The following is a 22,362-nucleotide window of genomic DNA, read 5'->3' as shown; positions in this document are numbered from 1 at the left end:
GACAACTAGTGGTAGCCTGAACTAGAAAGTACTTTACTGGGATGGAGTGAAAGAAAAACTTGCCTGTTAGGTAGGGTTAAAACGGGATGACTGATTATAGTCAAAGTACATTCTACTGTCATGTATAACTAATTAGAACAAATAAATATGATGACTAGAAGTCAGAAATTAAAGTGAGAAATTGAGAGTAAAACTTAGATTTTTGGTTTGATGAACAGGGTTGACAAGAGAGCTTGGTTAAGCAGACCTAGGGGGGAAAAGAATCAAAATTATTAGTTGGACAACGTAAAGATTCAGAATCCCTATCAGACCTCTGTGTGGAGATGGCAGGTAGGGAGAAAACAACAAGACTCTGGGTTATGGGTGAGGTCAGGGATAGACTTGTAGATGAGGTCGTCATGGATATGTTGTCACCAGACAGTGATAGGGAACCAAACAAGGTTATGTAAAGATGGTGAACAGAGAGGTAGAAGAGGCTCTGAAGTGGGTCCTGGAGCTCTCCGGAGTTTTAAAATGAAAGCAAAGAATTGGAACCAAAAAATAATAACCCAAGTGGAGTGGCCAGTGATGTTGGGACAAAAGGCAAGAGGACCTGGGGTCATGGAAGCCAAGCAAAGAAAGTGGTGTACTCAGTGGAGGATGCCATTGTATTGGTCCCGGTAGCACATCATGGTGGGGAATGTGACAGAGCAAAGTCGTTCAACTTCATGGCCATGAACAAAAGAGAAGAAAGAAGAAGGAAGGGGCTCGGATTCCACCATCCCCTTCAAGGGCCGGCCCTCAATGGCTGGAGGACTTTCTACTAGGCCCTGCCTCTTTAAGTTTCTACCACATGCCAATAGCACCAAGCCCAAGGACTAAGACTTCAATTCATGGGCCATTGGGGAACATTGAAGATCCAAACTATAGCATTTCATCTTGACCCTCCTGAAACTCATGTCTATCTCACCACGCAAAAGAATTTTCATTCTATCTCCAAGAGTCCCTAAAATCTTAACTATTCCAACATTAATTAAAAATCCAAATCCAAGTTCTCCTCTAAGACTCAAGGCAAATTTAGCTGCAGCCCCTCAAGCTTGATGTAAGTCCCTCAAAAACTCAAAAAAGGAAAGTTACCTACTTGCTCTTTTCCATGTACATATATACTTCCAAAATACAATGACACAGGGTGAATAGTCACATTCCCAAAGAGAGAAATAGCCAAGTAGCTATGGAGTCATCCAAACCCAGAAGGACAAACATTAAATTCTACTATTCCATGTTTGGCATCCAGGGGGAACACTATGGCAGGATGCGGGCTCCCAGAAGCTTGGGCATTGACACCTAACCACTTTGCTGGTAGCAGCACACATAGCCACTCTGTTGGTCTAGCTTTGCATGCTGCCTGCAGTTTCCTTCTGAATGATAATCATCATCCTGGCATCTCTGATTGTCTGGGGTCTCTGTTGCAGCTTCGGCTTCACTTTCATAGCTGCATATATTGCCCTCCCTGTCATGGGATGCTTATAGGGATTCTGATCTTGCCACATTCTGTATGGCCTCCCAGGCTTTCCTGTGAAGTCTTGGTGGAAGCTTCTATGACCTCATAACTATTGCATTATGCATGCTGCAAAACCATGGACCATCTCAGGTCAGCAGCCAGTGTGAGCTGTACCTGGACCTGTTTAAACAATGACTGCAGTGGCTTCTGAGTCCCTTGTGGGCTTAGGTGGTCCTGAGAAAAACAGGATGCCCTAGGGCTGTCTTCCAAAAAGACTTTGTCCTGGAGAGTCTTGGAAACAAATTTGCACTTTTATACCTTTGACCTTGCAGTGGGTAGGTTCTTGCCCATACCTGAGAAGTCCTCATGGTATATTTTCTATTGTCCTTGTGCAAAGCACTTACTTTCTTTTTAATGGCACTAGCACTGCACCAGCACTCTTCCTGGTCAGAACTTTACATGCATGAACTTCTTCTCAGGACAAGGTCAACTGCAAGTTTTCCATATCTTTCTGACCTGCTCCTCTTTGCTCCTGATTCTTCCTATAAATTTAGCTAAAAGTAGCAAGTAATACCCATGCCCTTAAAATTTCCTTCCCTAGATAAATTAGTCCATAACCTTTAAACTCAGTGTCCCACAAATTTTCAGGGGTTGGACAAAATATCTTCAAATTTTTCTTATATAGGATGGTGGCCTCTAGTTCAGTTTGCATCAGAGCCCTCCTTCACATCTACAACCTCATCAGCACAGCCTTCAGTCTGCACTTTCACTAGTCTTCTGAGCCCCACCAGAATCACCCAGTAAGCTACCCATTAATCTTCACTTATAGCATTCTAGACTTTCTTTAGCCTGCTTTGCAAACTGCTTCAGCAAACCCATTCTAAAAGGCTTTTCCACATCATCTTCTGTGTAGTCACAACAATGACCCCCTCTTTGTGTTAAGGTTTGGATCTGGAGTGTGCTGGAATGGTTGGTCCCCAGCTTGTGGTGCTAACTGGAGGTGGTAGAAACTTTAGGAGTCAGGGCCTAGTTGAAAGAAGTAGGTCCCTGAGGGAGTGTGTGTTCCTGAGGGTAAACCTTGTCTCTCTTCCCTTTTCTCTTTCTCTCTTTGCTTTCCTCCTGTCATGAGGCAAACAGCTTTCTTCTACCATGCACTCCTCACTGTGATGTTCTGCCTTGTCAAAGGCCCAAAGCAACAAAGCCAAATAACCATGGACTGATATTTCTGAAACTATGAGCCAAAATAAATTTTTCTTTCTGTACACTGATTTATCTCAGGCATTTTGTCACAGTAATGAAAAGCTGACTAACATACCTTGGAACCAGTTTTATGTTTTAGCTTTCTTTCAATATAACAAATGCTTGAGATAGGTGAACTTATAAAGAAAGCCAAATGGTTTATTTGGCTCACAGTTTTGGAATTTCAGTACATGACTGATTGGTACTCTTTTGACCCGTGGGAACACACTGTGGCAGGATCATGTGGCAGAGCAAAGCTGTTCACCTCATGACTGAGAACAAAAGAGAGGAAGAGGAAGTGGCTAAAATTCTTCTGTGACCTTCAGTGGCATACCCCCAGTGACCAGAAGACCTCCCACTAACCCTACTTCTTCAATTTTCTACTACCTTCCAGTAGTGCCAATCTGGGAACTAAGTCTTCAACACCCTGTCTTTGGGAAACATTTATGATCCAAATGATAGTACTATTATAAAGAAAAATATGCATATCAATCCTCTAGTTCTTCCAAGTATGCCCAAGGAAACCTCGTATAATAAGATTTATTATAGCAGGGCTGAGGAGGTGGCTCAAGCGGTAATGCGCTCGCCTGGCATGCACGGGGCCTTGGGTTCGATCTTCAGCACCACATAAAAATAAAAATAAAGATGTTGTGTCTACTGAAAACTAAAATAATAATAATATTAAAAAATTCTCTCTCTCTAAAAAAGATTTATTATAGCAATGTTTGTAATAGTAAAAAATTGCAAAGTATGTAATAATCAGTAGGAAATAATTAAAACTCTGGAATACCATAGTTACAAATAATAAAATAGTGTATGTGACTAAAATTCAAGATATATTATTAAGTTAAAAACATTGCAGAAAAGTAATGTTCCATACTTTATCTATTATTAAACATAACACATATGTGTGTGCATATGTAGATGTATACATGAAAATACATAGAAAACACCTAAAAGATAAACACTTCACTGAAGATAACAATCACCTCTAAGGAGGTTCTCATCCTGAGATGATGATTAGTATATTTTCCCTGAAATGTCTAGTGATCTCTGATTTTTTGAGAATATTCATAAGTGAATATCCAGACTGATTTTAGAATAGCTCTTTCAACTCTAGTAGGAAAATATTACTGTGTAAGAAAAAAAAAAAACAGAAGTACCATTTATAGTAGCAGAACCATACCAAAAATTATTTAAGGAATATAACGATTTTTCTTATTATCATGAATATATAATGATCTAGGGAAATGATCATAATGTGTGATTAACTGAAAAATAAGATAAATAATCCTATCTACTCTGAATATTTATATACATATAGATATGCCTGCATCATCTCATGATCAGAGTATTCCTAAAGGTAATTATTATCCAGGCTGATTCAATGGGTCAGGAAGATAAAGGAAAAGATAGAACACAAAGATTGTTGACCGAATAAATCTACTCACGTTTAAAGAGCTATTCTGAAATCCAATTCAGTAACTTTCACTGACATGGAATTGTCCAGAACTGTGTCATATGGCCACTGGAATGTCAAGAGAAGACTGGAAACATTACCTTCCCGAACAAAAATCAGAGATATTATTAGGAAGAGAGAAAATTGAGCAACCAGCAGTGATTTCCCTTCAAGTAGAAATAGTCTTATTTTAAAGGAGAGGAAACTCTGACTCACAGAGATTAAGGTGATCCTGGTAGCTGTTCTAGACTGGATTATGTTCCCCATGAATTCATATATTAAAGTCCTAACCCCAGTACCTCAGTATGGGACTGTGTTTGGACAGATGTCCTTTAAAGAAGACATATGGTAAAATGAGATCATGTGGTGGACCCTTGTCTGATGTGGTTGGTGTCCTTCTAAGAGTAGACTAGGACATAGTCATATGCATACAAGAAGAAAGACCATGTAAGGATGCATAAGGCAAGGACAGAGGCCCAGAAGAAACCAGCCCTACTGGTATTTTTTTTTTTTTTTGGACTTAGAGTCTCCAAAACTGGGAGAAAATAAATTTCTGTTGGCTAATCTATCCAGTGTTTGGTATTTTATTATGGTAGCCTCAGCAAACTAATACAACAACAGAAACAGTATTTGGCACCCAGTCTGACTTCTAAGAGCATGAATTGAAATATTTAGCCATGATTCTACAATGTCTTTGGCCAAAAAGAGCTGTTTATGCCATAGACTCTTCAAGTGCATTTATTTGAAGATATTGTGGTGAAGAACACAATGGAGTCAGAAATGCACATTGAATTCATCTATTCAACATACATTTAGTATGTATTGTGCACAGTATGCTACAAGAATATAAAGGTGAATCATACACAGCTGTTTCAGCTCTCAAAAAAAAAAAAAAAAACTCCCAAGCTTTTATTCTAATCCAAGTTGTCATTGACATAAATGTTACATCATAGCAGTGATCATGATGTACTGCATACTGCTCTTAAATGAGCTCATTTGCCATTATCAATCCAGGCCATATTCAGAATAATTCTTAAATATAGAAACTACTTCCCTCCCACTCTCTTTTGGCAATGCAGCTCAAAACAAACCTCTTTCATGGTGAGCTTGCAGATGCACTGGGGAGCATTCTGATGAATGGAGAGTATATTGTTACTCTAACCTTCCATATCAATGAAGAGGGGAAAATGCTTTAAATCATTTCAGTTTTATGAATTGTGAGGCACAGGGGGAACTAAAATATCCCATTGATTAAGTGATGTCTGGGCTTGAACATCAACAGTATTACACATTGTAATCTGTTTGTTTTACTCATTGTTGTTTAACATAAGTATCTAGAAGATGCTTGAATTCTTTCAGAAGAATTTTGCTCACTTATAAGAGAAAAGCCTTGAGAAAATTTAGATTGAAGAGTTGTTATTAATAAAGTAGATATTAGTCAGACTCCAGGCTCTGGTCTGCTTTTAATTTAGGCCAAAATATTCCAAACTCTAGAACTATCCATGGTTGTTTCATTGCTTTGGTCAGGTGTGGTGCCATTAACACTGCTTTTTCAGAAAAGAGAAGGTGTGTATCTTTTTCTTTTGATCAAATATGATATCATCTTCTTTATAAGGAAAACACTAAGGATGTTAAACTGACATCTTGGTTTAATAATGCTGAGTAATTTTATTAGGCATTGTAATTGGAGGAAATTTGGCCCTTGTGACTTTTGTCCTATGGCGTCCCATTGCTAACATGTTGCATAAGATGGTTAAAAAAAAAAAATTCAGAAGGGAATTTACAGTTAAGTTTACCAATCAGAAGTCCTTAAGTAGGGAGATTATCCTGGATCCTCCAGGTGGTCCCAAGAGTATCTCACAAGTCCATGAGAGTCGAAGAGACAATGTAGAAGAAGTCTGAGAGGCCTAAGCAATGCCGGCTTAAAGATGGAAAAAACAGGCAAATGCAAACCATGAGAAGGAAATAAATTTCACTCGTGCCATGAATATATATCTGTCCCGGACACTCCCAGAAAGAAAGACAACCATGCCGACAGCTGGATTTCAGCCTTGTAAAACCCTGACCAGAAAACCAGCCATGCTGTTCTGTATAGAACTATTATGTGCCAATATATGAGAAGTATTTTTAAGTTTGTGGTCATTTGTTAAGGTAGCAGTAAAAAATTGGAGTGAAACAGTTAACTAAATAAACTTCACCATTCATATTTCAAAGTCAACAAATTACTGATAATATTTCCTCTAGCAATGGAACATCATCCAGGTCTTTTTCCTCCCAGTTTCCTCTGGATTGTTACATCCATCTCTCCCTGTCTGCCCCCATACACCCTGCCCCCCACCCCCACCACTTGCCTTCCTGGGGTCACAGCACAATCCCAGTCCACCATTACCAATTGTCTAGAAATGCCTGTCAATAATCATCCATGCCACTTATATTTTGTAAATAAGGAAACGCTGATAGGATGTATGGCATATCTCGACAGTTCAATAAATCTGGTATAAAATGCCTGTAGGACTTAAATTTCTGGCTCATTATACATTGACCTAAAACCATCTGCATTCTCAGATATTAATTTAGAAAAGGCAAGGGGAATCTGAACTGTATTTTATTTCATTTTTATTGGTTTTATTTTAATATGAAGCCCAATTTCTGTCAAAAGAGTTTTTCTCATACCCAAGGTGTTTTTAGCTACTCAGGATAAGAGTGCTGAGGTCATACTGAATTCATTGTTCTCTTCGACTGCAACTTCTAACTGACCCCTCCACCCCACTATGAATTCAGTTAATTGCTAGTTCATTTGGATCCTACCTCCAAGCTGTCCCTGTATCCTATAAGAATTTTCCAGTCCCTAGATGATGCTCTCCTATCTCCTTTCCCTACTCCTGCAGTGGTGTGCTGGGTGTGGGTGAACTTCACTCTCTTACATGAGAACTTCACTGCCTGTTGAACCCAGTTTCCATTCCTCACTCATTCTAGGCTCACCAGGCCCTAATCAGCCCTAACTCCCACTCCATTCAAGGGCTTATCTCCTTCCTCAAGATGAACAAGTTTCTCTTGAAAATGCCCACCTCCACTTCTTGCTCTGTCCAGTCTTCAAGGCCCATCTTAAATGTCTCTTCTCTGTGAAATTATATCTCTCTCCCCTCCCTTCACCTACCCCAGACACCATCTCTACTTTCTTCGTATCCCTAAACTAGCATCATTGACCCTAAACATCTGTTTGGATTGTTGAAAAGCTTGGGTTTTAAAATGAGATTTAAAGGCTATGGTTTTGGAGGGTTTTTTTGTATGTTTGTTTAATCATGCACTGTTTTGGTTTATTAGAAGTGAGTTATACCAAAGCCAGGGTTTGGTTCGTTTGTTTGGGGAAGGAGGAAGTGTCACTGGTATTTGTGATGTGGGAACTGTAATTACAGTTAATTTAGAGGCGTTCTGCTGACTGGGCTGATGTTCTGTGACTCAGATTTGCTTAGCTGCTACACTGTTTCCCATTCATAACCTTACTTTAAAATGTTAAATTATTTTGCAGGAGTTTAGAAAAGTAGATGTATGTGGGGAGTAGGTAGAGGGAGTCAGGGGTGGAGGGGTCAAGATAGGATGTCAGGAAAGGAAAGAAAGAGATTGCCAAAGTCAAAAAAACTATATGCGATATGTCTAGACAACATCAAGAAAATGTGCAATATAAAATCATACCTATATAACTTTATGAAAAATTGTATGAACACATGAGCAATGACCCAAGAAAATACAACTTAAAAGATCATAAGTGAGCATTCTGGAGACATACTATGTTGGGTTTTCACATGGCTAGCACAGGTGTCATCTTGGGTAGGTCCTGAATCTCTACCATTTTCAGTTTTATATTCAGTGCCTCCCTTTATGATGTTGTGAGAGTGACATGAGTTTCTACATAAAAAGCACCTAGAATTGGGTCTGACACTGAGGGACACCCCCTACCTGGGTACCATGGGGAGATAATAAAGGGTTCTTTGCTACCTGCAGAACATTTTTGTAGCTTCAGTTTTCTTGCTGTCATTCCTCATCTTATCTATCTCTTTTTCCCCTCCTTTTGATTTTCGTCTCACTGATTTCTGTCTTTCTGTTCCTTGTACCTCAGTTTGTATTATTATTATTAGTAGTAGTATTACTACTACTACTACTACCACCACCACCACCCGGGATTCAACCGGGGGTGCTTAACCACTGAGCCACATCCCCAGCTGTTTTTTATATTTTATTTAGAGCCAGGGTATTGCAGAGTTCCTTAGGGCCTTGCTAAGTTGTTGAGGCTGACTTTAAACTTGCGATCCTCCTGCCTTGGTCTCTTGAGCTGCTGGGATTACAGGTGTGTGCCACCATACCTGACCTCAGTGTGTATTTTTGAGGTGTATTATGGAGGATGCCAAAAAGTTTCTTGACATTTCATGCTAGATTTTGATAGAAATAATTTATAAAAAGTGTAGTTTTTTAATGTATTTTTTAAATTTATATATGACAGCAGAATGCAATTCAATTCATATTACATAAATAGAGCAGAATTTTTCATGTCCCTGGTTGTACACAAAGTAGAGTCACACCATTTGTGTTTTCATACATGTACTTAGGGTCATGATGTCCATCTCATTCCACTGTCTTTCCTACCCCCATTCCCCCTCCCTACTCCTTCCTCCCCTTTGCCCTATCTAAAGTTCATCTAAAGATCCTCCATTCCTCCCATGCTTGCCCCCCACCCCGTGCTCATTATGAATCAGCATTTTTATATCAGAGAAAACATTCTCCATTTGGATTTTGGGGGATTAGCTAACTTTACTTAGCATGATATTCTCCAACTCCATCCATTTACCTATGAATGCCATGATTTTATTCTCTTTTATTGCTGAGTAATATTCCATTGTGTAAATATGCCACATTTTTTTAATCCATTCATCTATTAAGGGCATCTAAGTTGGTTTCACAGTTTAGCTATTGTGAATTGTGCTGCTATAAACATTGATGTATCCCTGTAGTATGCTGTTTTTAAGTCCTTTGGGTATAGACCAAGGAGATGGACAGCTGGGTCAAATGGTGCTTCATTCCCAATTTTCCAAGAAATTTCCATACTGCTTTCCATATTGGCTGCACCAATTTGCAATCCTGTAAGCAGTGTATGAGTGTACCTTTTTCCCCACATCCTCACCAAAAAAGTGTAGTTTTTTTTCTTTGAGTTATCTTTATGCTTATTCTTCGTCTTATTCTGAAGTTTTTTTTTTTTTATAGTTGTATGCCATTGGTTTATTTATTTTTCACTTACCCATCCTCAAATAAGAAAGTGAATCTCAGGAATTTTCTTAGACAAAGAAGAAAATCAATAGTTAAATGAAAGAAATAGTTAAAATAGGATATCACAAAAAAAGAATTCATTTTAAGTCATTTTGTATGACCTTTAATCATAAATATATTTTATGCACTTATCTTTAATTTAGACCATAAGCTCTTTTCTGATTTCTGCTAATTGCAGTGTCTGTTGTCATCTGAGAGCAATCCTGCCCATATCTAAGATTTCTAGCTTCATGTCCTTCAAGTGAAATGGGAGCTTAAAGAGACTCATGAAACAAACTGAATGTACAGTCTCCTTAAATTTTTATACTTGTTTTCTATGGTTTCACAGTTGTCATGTATTTTGAAAGCAGTTCTTTTAGCAACTTTCCAAAGCATTGAATTTGAGTTCTTATAGAAATAACAACTTAATTATTTTGTGTTCATATTCTCTTGGTTTATGTCACATTTAATTACATAATTGAAATAATGAGTACAAAGTGTCAGAGTGGGGCTGAGAATAACCATACTGAATTCTGTGAGCATCAATTCAACCAGCAATGAAAGTGAGCAGAGGGTCCCAAAGGGGGCGCCTGTGAGTCATGAAGGTTCTGCTGTGTGGGCGTTGGGTAGTAAGGGTTGCAGAGAGGATGGCAACCATCCCTGAACCCACAGAGACCACCAGATGGAAATCAGTTAAGGAACTTCCACAAGCAGTGGTTCTCATACTTTGGTGTGTATCAGAATTATCTGGATGGTTTACTAACACAGAGATGACTGTGACAACTTAGAGTTTCTGGGCCATCTCACTGATTTCTGTCTACTACCTGGGATTCAAGCAGGGGTGCTTAACCACTGAGCCACATCCCCACATGGGGTTGGGTGGAGCCAAAGAATTTGCTTGCATTTCTAACAAGCTTCAGGTGATGCTGCTGCTGCTGGTCCAAGGAACACATTTGGCAAACCATTGAATTACACCAACCTGGACAGTGTGGATGGTGATAGCATACACAGGGCAGAAAGTCAGGTGTTATTTCTCCATTTGTCTTTACCCACCTTGTGGTGGATATTCACCCATTGATCAGACACTAGGTTTTCTATTCCTCTTAGCGCTTGATGTTCTGTTGAAACCTTGTGTGTGTGTGTGTGTGTGTGTGTGTGTGTGAGTGTGTGTAAGAGAGACAGAGAAACCTAGTTACATTATTTGGAAATTGTTGGAGAATGTGATGATGAGGGCTTTTAAAGATTTTGTGTTCACTGTTTTTCAGCTTTCTTGAAAAAAAGAGAAAAGTACCAGTTCTTTCAACTGTGCCTGCTCTTTTTAAGTCACAAGTCCTGCCGTCTCTTCACAGGGGGGAACAAAACACCCTCACTTCTGCATGTCAGAAAGCTCGTGCTTGGCAGGAACTTACAGCTGTGGGTGGGAAGGCGGCCGTGTGGCCTGTCGTCAGCGTGCTGAAGACTTTCTCTGAGAATGAGACAGATTATCTGATTGCTCTGTAATCTCCCTTTCAGAACTGGCTGACGGAGCTGGAGATCTTTGCTATAATCTTCTCAGCTGCCATCCACGACTATGAACACACCGGAACTACCAACAATTTCCATATCCAGACTCGGTGAGGATGCTGACATGTTGGAGAAGAGGCGGGATCGGGCAGGGGTAGAGTTTTAGAAGTCAGAGAGGTATTTGTCACCTGTCTTTTACATGGTTACTCTATTTTGAGTTTCTGAAAAAAAAGAACATATACACAAAAAATTGGCCTGATCAGCGTCAGGGTGTAAGAAGCCTTCTGCTCTTAATTCTTGTATTTGATTCAGATCTAGCAAGGAAACATTCTCTATTTTAATCGTTCTTTATTTAAAATGTCCTAGGCCTACTCTACCTATTTCTGATAGGTAGTGGGGTATTAGCACAGAGGCCCAGAAGCCATGCAAACTAAATCAGAGACAGGTGATGATTGGACTTTCTGTTGACATCAACAGTAATTGAGCCTTCTTGACCTCTGATCTCTGGGGTTCTGGTGAGTTGCCCTGCTCATTTTCTCTGATTTAATTTCTGTTCAGTGCCTGCACTGTTCTTTGGCACAGGGCTTGGGAAGCTGGGTTGTCTCATGCCGGCCACCTTCACCATGAGCAACCTGTGCATCCTTCCTGATGAACAGCACAGGTAAACACGAACCTCCACTGAGAATAGTACCTGTGGGTCCAAGTGGCCTATTCTAAACCTCCTGATCTTTAATAGACATCAATGATTGATTTCAGTATGAAGGATTTTGATTTTGTTATGCTTTCTTCCCAAGCTGTGGATCTATCCATTCCTTTCCTCCTCTGTGTAAATCTAAAACCTTGCCTTTTCTGGAGGACAGTGTGATGTGGAATTGAACAGAATCTGACAGTAGGGTTAATTGGGCTTTGGTATTAGAACCAAAGAAAGCTTGGATTTGGGGAAAGGTGGTAAGACAAAGAGAAAAATCATGGGGGCAGGGGTTGGATAGTTGAATACTAAATAAATACTTGCTGATTTCACTTGAAAGAGCAGGTGTGTACTCCAGATAGGTTTGTGTTCATTGAATCAATCTACATGTATTTAATGAACTCAATGCTACATTATGAGGCGCACATACAAATGACAACATCATCTGGTCTGTTAGGAGGGGCATTCTAGCACAGAGGGAGTAGACAGGAGGGCGGAAGCTCTTTGCTTTAGTTCCTGCTCCTGCCTTCCTGCATGGTGATCTCAGCCACAGGGAAGCAGCCCTTTGTAGTTCTTTTCCAAGGTACTTAGATGGAGGGAACTCCACAGAGTAGCTCTGCTCAATGTGGGTCTGTGGGTGGAATCTTTGCTCTGAGGACAGAGACTGCAATGAAGAGCACCTGCTGCAGGAAGGGTGGGGGGGTGGTTGGAGTGACTGTGGATTTTGCCTGGAGACCAAAACTAAAGGTCACAACTCAAGAAAGCAGCTTCATTACAGGAGGTGAAAAGTAGCTTCCTGCCATGAAATACACACCCATTGGTACCTAACTTACTCAGCAGATGAAAGAGGCCATCTTTCACCAAGGCATTTGCGTGTTTTGTATTATCTCCTTTGGAAAATTCCAGTGGGTCCCATTAGGCTCCATTTAAAATGAAATTCAAACACTGGTCTTCTTGGACAGAGCTTTATTCAGTGTGTCTGAGTCTATGTGATCCTTCTGCAGAAAACTAAGTCTGTGACTTAGTTTGTCCCTTGATGGACAACATGTTAAGCCTAACACTTCTGAGGTATGTTAGCGACATCCCAAAGTTTGGCCAGTGGCAGGTGAAAGCTATCTTGGGAGCACTGGCCCTTCTGTCAGAAGTCCTCACCTCCGTCCCAGCCCTGACACTCAGCCACCATGGGACCCTCAGAAGCCACCTTACAACTCTGCGCTCAGCTTTCTTGTTGAGAAATGAGTGAGCTTTAAAAATCCAAGCCTTCATTTAATTAAAATAGATAAATTCAATTAAAATAATATACAGCTCAGTTTGGTGACATTCAGTTATAAAATGGTCTTAGAGAAAATGACAGCTGTTATATAATTTTGGTTTTTCTTTCCTCCCTCCCTCCCTCCCTCCCTCCCTCCCTTCCTTCCTTCCTTCCTTCCTTCCTTCCTTCCTTCCTTCCTACTGGAGATTGAACCTAGGGACACTTTGCCACTAAATTGCTTATTGTCCTACTTTTTATTTTATTTTAAGTTGCTTAGGGCTCCACTAGGTTCCCGAGGCTAGCCTTGAATTTGCAATTCTCCTGCAAACTCCAGTGTCACTGGGATTACAGGCATGGGTCACCATGCCCAGCTCTATTCTCTACTCTCAATTATCCACATGTGGCTTTTGCATGAAAAAATTTTTAAGATGAAGAGGTAACTTATAGACCATACCCAGCAGGGGATATGTGTTCAGAGACTCACAACTAAAATGAATAAGTTAGTACATTCATTGAATTAAATAAAAATTTTAACTTAAAAGTTATTCCAGAAAATATAAGAAAGTTTGACATAATCCACACTTTAAAAAACCACCTTTGCCACTACTTCAGGTCATTGAGATCTGTTATATAGCTTCTAGAGAATTCATGAGCTGGATGACACAGAATTCAAACACAAATATTGATAGTGAAGGAGCCTACATGCATCTGTTGATAATTTATAGTGTTCCTTTGAGGTTCTGATTTATGCAGATAGCATGAGGGTGGAGATGGTTCCTAAACCTAGGAAGAAGTGCATGTGTACTCCATCCCGTGGGTGTTCCCTGCAAGGATTCCGGGGGAATGTCCTGAACAGTCCTGTGTGGCTCTGTGCAGGTCTGATCCAGCGATTCTATACAACGACAGATCTGTATTGGAAAATCACCATTTGAGTGCAGCCTATCGCCTTCTGCAAGAGGATGAGGAGATGAATATCTTGATCAACCTCTCAAAGGATGACTGGAGGTAAGGATGAGATGTGAGAGATCTGGAGCCAGAGAAGGAACTGTGCAGACAGATGAAATGCACTGCTCTTGAAGAAAGGGCATCCCATTTCAATTTAATTGTTGTAGCTCTCACTTCTGTTTGCAGGTACATCTCTCTTTTGTCTAATTGTTTTTTTCTTGTCAAAAGTGTTTGTAAATAGAGGCTATAGACCATGATGCTTCGATCCCATCTGTTTGCTTTTTCCATCTTTACAATGTGTTTCTAATAATGGGTTGGAAAATGGAAGGATTTGGGGTCAAATAATTCAGTGTTGAGCTAAAACTTCTTGAGGAGGAAAACTGGAAAATCCTCTTCCAACAGTATCCAGTTGAGGGTATTTTGCAAAGATTTCTTGTTTGTTAACTTAGAAAACTTGTGTTGCTTTTTAGCTAAGCTTCTTAAATCTGAACTTTATCAGTTAATGTTTGTGAAAAACACCTTATGTATTTGATTTGGACTCTTAGCGATCTTCTAAAATTTTCTAAGGAAATTATTTTACACTTACAAAAATCCTGAGTACTTATTTCTGTCTCCTAAATGACAGTGTGTGATTTTGGATTTAGGCACTCCTGGGTTTGAATATGGATTGAATCACATAATACATGTCTGACATTGAGGAAGTTAATCTCTTCCAGAAAATAGATAATAACATTTACTCTACAATGTGGTTAGGATTATAATAAATGATATCATCCATTTAAAAGGCTTTGCACACGTTGTGGCAGATATATAACAAACCCACAACTCATTGTAGCTATAAATATGGATCAAGGCATTTTTAAACTTAGAGACAAAACTTCTCCATCCTTTCAAGGTTCACTGTGACAGAGAACAGCTTCGCACAGATTTAGAGGCATCGGAGTTTTAAAGTATTGCATGAGGGCTTGTTTAGGTAGTAGATATTCCTGGCCAAGTGACAATCTAACAAATTGCCCCAAAGCTTGCACAATTTGCATTATTGCCTCTAACATACTTTTAAAACATAGCTATGTCACTTTTTTCATCTTTATTTTTGTTTTGGATTTTCTACCTCTCTTTAGCTATAGTTCTCCAAAATTTAGCTGCATTATTTGTGTTTCCATTCTACTGTAACTATGAGCTTCATTCACTCATTCAGTGAGTCTGGTGTAGACACTGCTTCATCCAGCATAAACCAGAATGCATCAGTTCACACCAGGCACATTGCTGCACACCAACCCAATCATCCTTGCTTATCTCTGCATTCTTATTGGTGGATATTTGTGAAGTACCAGTTGTGAATAACCTGAGTATTTAGTCTAAACAAAGCAAGTTATAAAATCATGTGAATACATAGGTAGAATTAGTGTAAAACATGAACAAACTAGTCTCTTGAAAATACAGTTGATTGAAATCTATTTATGTGCTCGCCTTCCATACCTGTGTTTTCTTATTCAATGCTATGTTGTCTCATAGAGTGAATTTAAGTATTATCTCAAGGAAGGACTGAAATCATGGAATGTCTCAGTTACTGGTGGGAACTTCTGATAGTTATAAACTGTTGCACCATGTTTTGTTTCTACACCTGTTTCTTGGGATTTACATAAAACAAAAATTATAGCTTATGACTTTAAATTACATGATTAAGTATTCTATCTTCATTTAAGGACAGCTTAAAATGTTATTTTGTTATTTTATCATAGTTTATTAGTTTTTAGATACAGTGTGGTATTATCTCATAAATGAAATACTAATTTAATAATTAGAGCTCTCAGCTAATCACATTAACCCAAAGACAACATATTTTAGCATTCTATGTCTTTCTCAGAAAGAAATTTTAATAGTTGGTAGGTTCTATCAGACTTTTTAGAACCTTTACAAGCAAATGTATTACCAGATATTTATTTCATTTCAAATTGGAATAACATGGAATTCTACTTTTGGCAGGCAAAATAAGCTGTTAATGAACTGATATGCATGCAAATAGTAGCTAGAAACCCTGAAAAAAAAAAGTTTTTATATGACTCTATGACTTGAGGGATTTAGGGAGAACAAAATCAGGCAACTTTTGAATGGATGTCAAAATTTGGAGAATGTGACAAGACAAGGTAAATTTGCTCTTTTTGTAACTTTGTAGGAAATCTCAAGTGAAGATAACACCTTGATATCATACACACACACACACACACACACACACACACACACAAACACAACTACATTCCATCTATAAGAGATATGCTTCAGATATAAAGATACAAATAAGATGATAGCAATGATATAAATATACCAACAGTAAGTATAAGAAGATAGAGTGGTGATATTAATATCAGGTAAAATGAATTGCAAGAAAAGGAGTATTGCCAAGGAAAGAGAAATTTTTCTGACAATGAAAGAGTTAATTCATCATGAATAACGTATCAATCATAATAAATATCACATAACTACAGATCTCCAAAATATAAAATATAAAAATTAGTAGGAGAGACAAGAGAAACATGTATTTCTATAATCTTTGGTCACCATGGATGTAAATTAGAAATCATTAAAAGTATCTGGGAAAATCTCACATAGTTGAAAATTAAACAATACACTTCTAAATAATTCATGGGTCCAAAAAGTAATCACAGGGAAAATTAGAAAATATTTCAAATTTAATGAGAATGAAAATGGCAGCATATTAAAAATTTGTGGAATCCCATTAAGGCAGTGCTTAGAGGAAATTTATAGCTTTAAATGCTCATTTTAGGAAAGGAGAAAGAGCTGATCAAAATGACTTCAAGGAAATAGAAAAAGAAAAGTAAATGCAAAGTAGATAGAAGAAAGGGAATTAGCAATGATAAGTGAAGAAATAAGAAAAACAGAAAACAAATAAAGGCAAAAATTAAAGTTAAATGCTAATACTTTGAAAAGAGCAAAAAAAAAAAAATTGATGTCTCTGATCATACTGAACAATACCAAAGAGAGAGAACACACATTACCCATCAGATTCTATAGACACCAAATACATAAGTAAATATTACAGTTTTATCTCAATAACTTTGATAACCTTGATGAAATAGACAAATTCCATTAAAAAGAAGAAACATAAAATCTGAATATTCCTATATCTCTTAAGATAATTGAATTTGTCATTAAAAAAAAACCCTTCCCACAAAGAAATATCATCCTTGGATAGTTTCACTGGCAATTCCATTAAATACACAAAGAAGAAATAACCGCAACTTGTCAGCTTTATGTTTTGTCACTGTGACCAAACTACCCAACTTAAACTTAGAGGAGAAAAAGTTTTCCTGGGCTCATGAGATGAGGCAGAACATCATGGTGGAGGGCATGGTGGAGGGAAGCTGCTCAGCTCATAGTAGTGGGGAAGCAGAGAGAGAGAGAGAGAGAGAGAGGGAGGGAGGGTGGGGAAAGGATGAGGTTGAATAGAAGATAAACCCTTCCAGGGCACATACCCACTGACCTAATTCCTCCAACTATGGTCCCACCTCCCTATAGTCCATTCAGCTCTCTATGGATGAATCCATCAAATGAACTACCATGAGATCATAGCCCTCATGATTCAACCATTGACCTAAAGCCCCACTACTGAACCTTACTGAATTGGGGACCATGGGTTCAGTAATGGGCTTTTGGGTGGACATTCCACATATCATGACATCAACCAATTTACTTAGAAAACAAAGAAGGGAAAAATATTCTCCTTGTGTTTTATGAGGCTTAATTTTGACACCATACCCATACCCTGCCCAAAACATCATTACTTTAATATTAAAGACCAATATATCTTGTAAACATAGGCAACAACAATCTTTATTAAACAATAACAAAATTAATATAATTATATATATATATATATATATATATATATATATATAATGATAATGCATCAGTGTGTGATGATTAATTTTATGTCAATATCACTGGACTACTGTGTGCTGGATACTTGATCAAACATGATTTGGGATGTTTCTGTGTGTGTGTTTTTAAATGAGATTAATGTGCGAAAGAGTAGACTCAGATTGCCCTTCCTAATATGGGTGGACCTCATTCAAGTAGCTGAGGGCTAGAAAAGATAACAAGGCTGACCCTCCCTTGAGTAAAATAGAATCCTTCCTGCCTATCTTTGAACTGAGACACAAGTACACATCCATCAGAATAATGGAAATTAGAGACTGACAGAAGTAGTCAAAGAAAAGCTGGAACCTTTTTTCACTAGTGGTCAATATGTAAAGTGATACAACTATTTTGAAAAATGTTTGGCAGTTTCTCATAACAGGAAAAAATGGCTACCTAAAACACCAACCATTCTATTTCTAGGTACTGGCCCCAAAGAAATGAAAACATATGTTCACACCAAAACTTGTCTGTGAATACTTGTACCATCCTTATTTCCAATAGCCCTCAACAAAAATCTAATTACCCAAATTGCCCATCCATTGGGAAATAGAACTTCTCATTTGTGGAATAACCTGAAATATCCACTCAGCAATAAATGGAAAGGAACTGTTGATGAACCACTGCATGGGTGAATGGCAAACTATTGTTCTGAGGAAAGGAAGCCCAAAACAAAAGAGTACATTTTAGTGTGTGTGTGTGTGTGTGTTATGCATAGTAAACGGTTAGTGCTCACTGAGTTATGCAATTTATACAGAAGAAGTTTATTCTATGTAAATTATAACTCAAGGAAGTTGTTAGAGACAGTAAAATGATGAGTATTTTACTGGGGTTCAGAGGAAAGAAGAAGGAGGAACTAGGGGGAGCATGGGAAAATTTAGAATGCTGAAATTATTCTGTATGATATTGTAATGATGAACACATAACCTTATGTATATGTTGAAAACTGTAGAACTGGGCAATGTGGTGAGTGAACCCTTGTGTATGTACTTTAGGTAATATGTCAATATTGGTTCTCAGTTGTAATAAATGCACCACATTAATGAAAGATGTTAATACTAAGGGAAACTGTGCAGGGAAGAGAAGGTATCTATCCTAGCTGCTCAATTTATCTGTGAACCTGAAACTACTCTAAAAACTAAAGTCTATTAAAATAAATAAAAGGTAGAATCCCTTTACCTGAAATATAATATGGATTATCAGTCTAGCTCCTAGAATCATTTTCAAGTTAATTCATCCTCAAAACTTTGAATTGAGTTGAGAAATGAGCACTTTAATATAATTTTCAGCTTCATTGGGTTTTTCCTGTGAGTTACTTTTCCAAATGATGTGTGTATTTCATGAATCATATTCCTAATAAATGATTTCCTTAATCTTTAACCTTCATTTATTCCTCATAAAAACCCACTGAAAAGAATCTAATTAGATTAGAAATGTCAGAAATGATTAATTGATTTTGATTATAAGTGCCAAAAAATAAACTAATTTTTCTTTTCCACTTTTTTTTTTTTTTTTTTACTTCTATCCTTTTTTCTCTATGGGTGCCCCTGAAAGGGAGTTTCGAACCTTGGTCATTGAGATGGTGATGGCCACGGATATGTCTTGCCATTTCCAGCAAATCAAAGCAATGAAAACAGCTCTGCAGCAGCCAGAAGCGTAAGTGGGCTGGTGACATAGTGTTTTCCCAGGTGTTTGAACTGGGACTTCCTTGTCCCTGTTGTACTGTAAAAGCACATTTCCTTTACATAACCTTGTTTTGGGTGCTCTCATAAAGTGGGGTGTTTGGAGGAGGGTGCATGAAAATTATACATATCTCACAATTAGGCATATTCTCATCAGAGTTGAAACAAACCATAGGGCCAGTAACCGTTTGCCCCTTAGAATTTAAAATAGTCCCTTGTGAACAATTAAATGATCAAAGATCCACTTAAGGCAAAGACAGGAAGTAAAAGCCTGTGATTCTTGGATCCTTGTCTTCTTGAATGATACAGCCATTCCATGAATGGGATTGAGTCAGAAGCATCCAGTTCAATAAACAGGGAGACCAAGGTGATGTGTACCCTCTCACTGGGCGAGATAATGCCCCTTTCCTTCATTTAGCTGAGTTTGCATTTGAGATGGGGGAATGGAAGGGATTTAAACCCTCAGTGATTTTTAAAATCCTTCTGAGGATAGATGTGTGGTCGTTGAGTGTGGCCACTTTGCTTTTCAGAATCGAGAAGCCCAAAGCCTTATCCCTGATGCTGCACACGGCAGACATTAGCCATCCTGCAAAAGCCTGGGACCTGCACCACCGCTGGACCATGTCACTGCTGGAGGAGTTCTTCAGACAGGTACCTTGTTGCTGTGCTGGTCATCAGGGCTGTCATCCCCGGGTATTTTAGGAAATTCATGTTTGGGGCCACTATGATTAGGACTCTTGACATTAGTTATTTTCTTCAGGTGGAGTGGTGGGTTTCACAGCTTTGATCCCTCCTTCCTGGATATATCATGTTTGAATCTTAGCCAAATTCTGATTCTCAGGACATTATAAAATGTATCTCTATCTTATACATTTCTGTTTAGAAGAAAAAGCATTTTCTATGTCATTTGAGGACCCCTCCTCTTTATTTTCTAATGAATTGAAAAAATGGTACTTATTTTGGCATTGACCTATGGGATTAAGTTGTTAATCTTTAACTCATGTCTATGTTACAATTGGTGGGGTGGAAACACCCAGGGTATTAAATTCCAAAACAAAAGTGTGGTAAATCAGGGTCAGAAAATCATTAGACACTATTTTTCCAATTATATTTAAACTTAACCACATCTTAAGATCCAGAGTTGTGTTGTCTACAAGAATAGACAGAGTCTTTAATGAGTATACATTGCTTTCAAACAAATTTTAAAATACATATTTAGAACAGAGAAATAGGAAGGAAAATCATGCACATTACCAAGACCAAAGTCTTTTCAGTCTCAGGCATGTATACCTAACCTGGTCTCCAAAAGAATTGTGTTCAGACATCTGCGGAAGATATTAAGGCCTGGGGTTGAAAATGTAACATGTCAATGGTTGACTTAAGTTACAGTTAATTCAAGTTAATAAGGTTAATTCAATTAATTCTTCTTAATTGAAGAAGGGAAGAATAGGACATGGATTTGGAGGTATCTAAAATTCCATAAAATACTGCTTATTAGCACCAGTCTTACTTACCTTTGTCCCTTAAAACTGATAAGGGATAGGCTCTTTAGCTATGTCTTAGTCCATTTTCTGTGACAATAACAAAGGCCTAAGACTGGTTAATTTATAATGAACAGATATTTATTTAGAATTTGGTTCTGAAAGTTGCAAGTTCAAGACCATGGTGTGCATCTGGTCAGAGCCTTCCTGCTTCATCATAACATGATGGAAGGCACCACGGAACAAACCTGTGAGCTCAGGTCTTTCTCTTCTTACAAAGCCACTAATACTGTATGCCACTAATACTGTATGGGGGGGGACCACCCTGATAACTTTATCTAATCCTAATTACCTCCCAAGTCTTCATTTTCAAATAAAGTAACATGTGACTTTAGGGATTAAGTTTTAAACATATGAAAATTTTGGGGGGAACACATCCAAACCGTAGCACACTGATTACAAAAGGTTTTTGGAGCAAATTACTCTTGTGATATTTCATAATCTTATGATTCTCATTTGAGGGGAGAAATTGTAGAATGCATCTCTGTGTATTTTGTTCCTTCTGAAGCTGTACACTCTGGTGATGAAGTGGGACTAGCATCAACAGCATATACAAGTTAGAAAGCCTTTTATTTTTTTGTACAGTAGATTGAACCCGGAAGTGCTTAACCATTGAGCTACATACCCAGCCCTTTTTTATATTTTATTTTGAGACATGGTCTTGCTAAGTTGCTTTAGGGCCTCACTAAATTGCTGAGGCTGGCTTTGAATCCTTCTGAGTCACTGGGATTACAGGTGTACACCACAGCACCCGGCATTAGAAAACCCTTTATTGGAGTTTTTATTCCAATGAATTTGAGGCCTGGGAATAATCAAGTCACCCCTCTAATTCCTTATGGTCTTGCAATTGTTTGTTGAGGAGGATAAGGGGTTCTGGGTAAATTTGGACCAGTTTTCTAAGAGCCTTCCAACCTTAAGCACTCAGTTTCTTTCACTCTGTCCCTGGGGGCTTGTCCACATGTGCACACTCATGTGAACCCACAAGCTGTTATATGGATACACCAGCAAGTGCCTTCTTCTGAATAGGGTCATTACCCATTGCAAAGTCAATGCCTGGTCTCCCAGGGTAGTTCTCAAAGGGAATTCTCAAAGTGAGTATGCAGAGAGGGGAGCTAGAACTTTCCAGGTGTGGCCCACTTGTGTATAAAAGCAGGACAGCAAATTCATCCTTCATTTAAGGCTTATTTTGAGCCATTTTCTCCCAGGGGCTATTTTTTCTAATAGCAGTGACAGAACTTTCTCCAAATACCCACTCCCATGGCCATATGCTTACTTCCATATGACTTTTGTAATAAAACTCCCATTCAGTCCTTGACCAAAGGGTAGAACATAGCTAATC

General features: G+C 38.4%; 1 protein-coding gene across 6 annotated transcripts in view; it reads left to right on the top strand.

The window, feature by feature from the left end:
* The window catches only part of Pde1c (phosphodiesterase 1C), a 503,259-nt gene that overhangs the window by 397,231 nt on the left and 83,666 nt on the right, over positions 1-22,362 (top strand). For all 6 annotated transcript variants that reach the window (XM_071613983.1, XM_027939700.3, XM_071613981.1 and 3 more), the window contains 4 exons: positions 10,989-11,089; positions 13,796-13,924; positions 19,355-19,456; positions 20,013-20,133. In XM_071613983.1, coding sequence (XP_071470084.1) covers positions 10,989-11,089; positions 13,796-13,924; positions 19,355-19,456; positions 20,013-20,133 — 453 coding nt within the window. The remainder of the gene's footprint in view (positions 1-10,988; positions 11,090-13,795; positions 13,925-19,354; positions 19,457-20,012; positions 20,134-22,362) is intronic.

The sequence above is a fragment of the Marmota flaviventris genome, chromosome 1 (assembly GCF_047511675.1).
Source record: "Marmota flaviventris isolate mMarFla1 chromosome 1, mMarFla1.hap1, whole genome shotgun sequence".
In the NCBI taxonomy this organism is placed as follows: domain Eukaryota; kingdom Metazoa; phylum Chordata; class Mammalia; order Rodentia; family Sciuridae; genus Marmota; species Marmota flaviventris.
The sequence above is the reverse complement of the archived record's forward strand: the minus strand, read 5'-3'. Positions and strand labels throughout refer to the sequence as shown.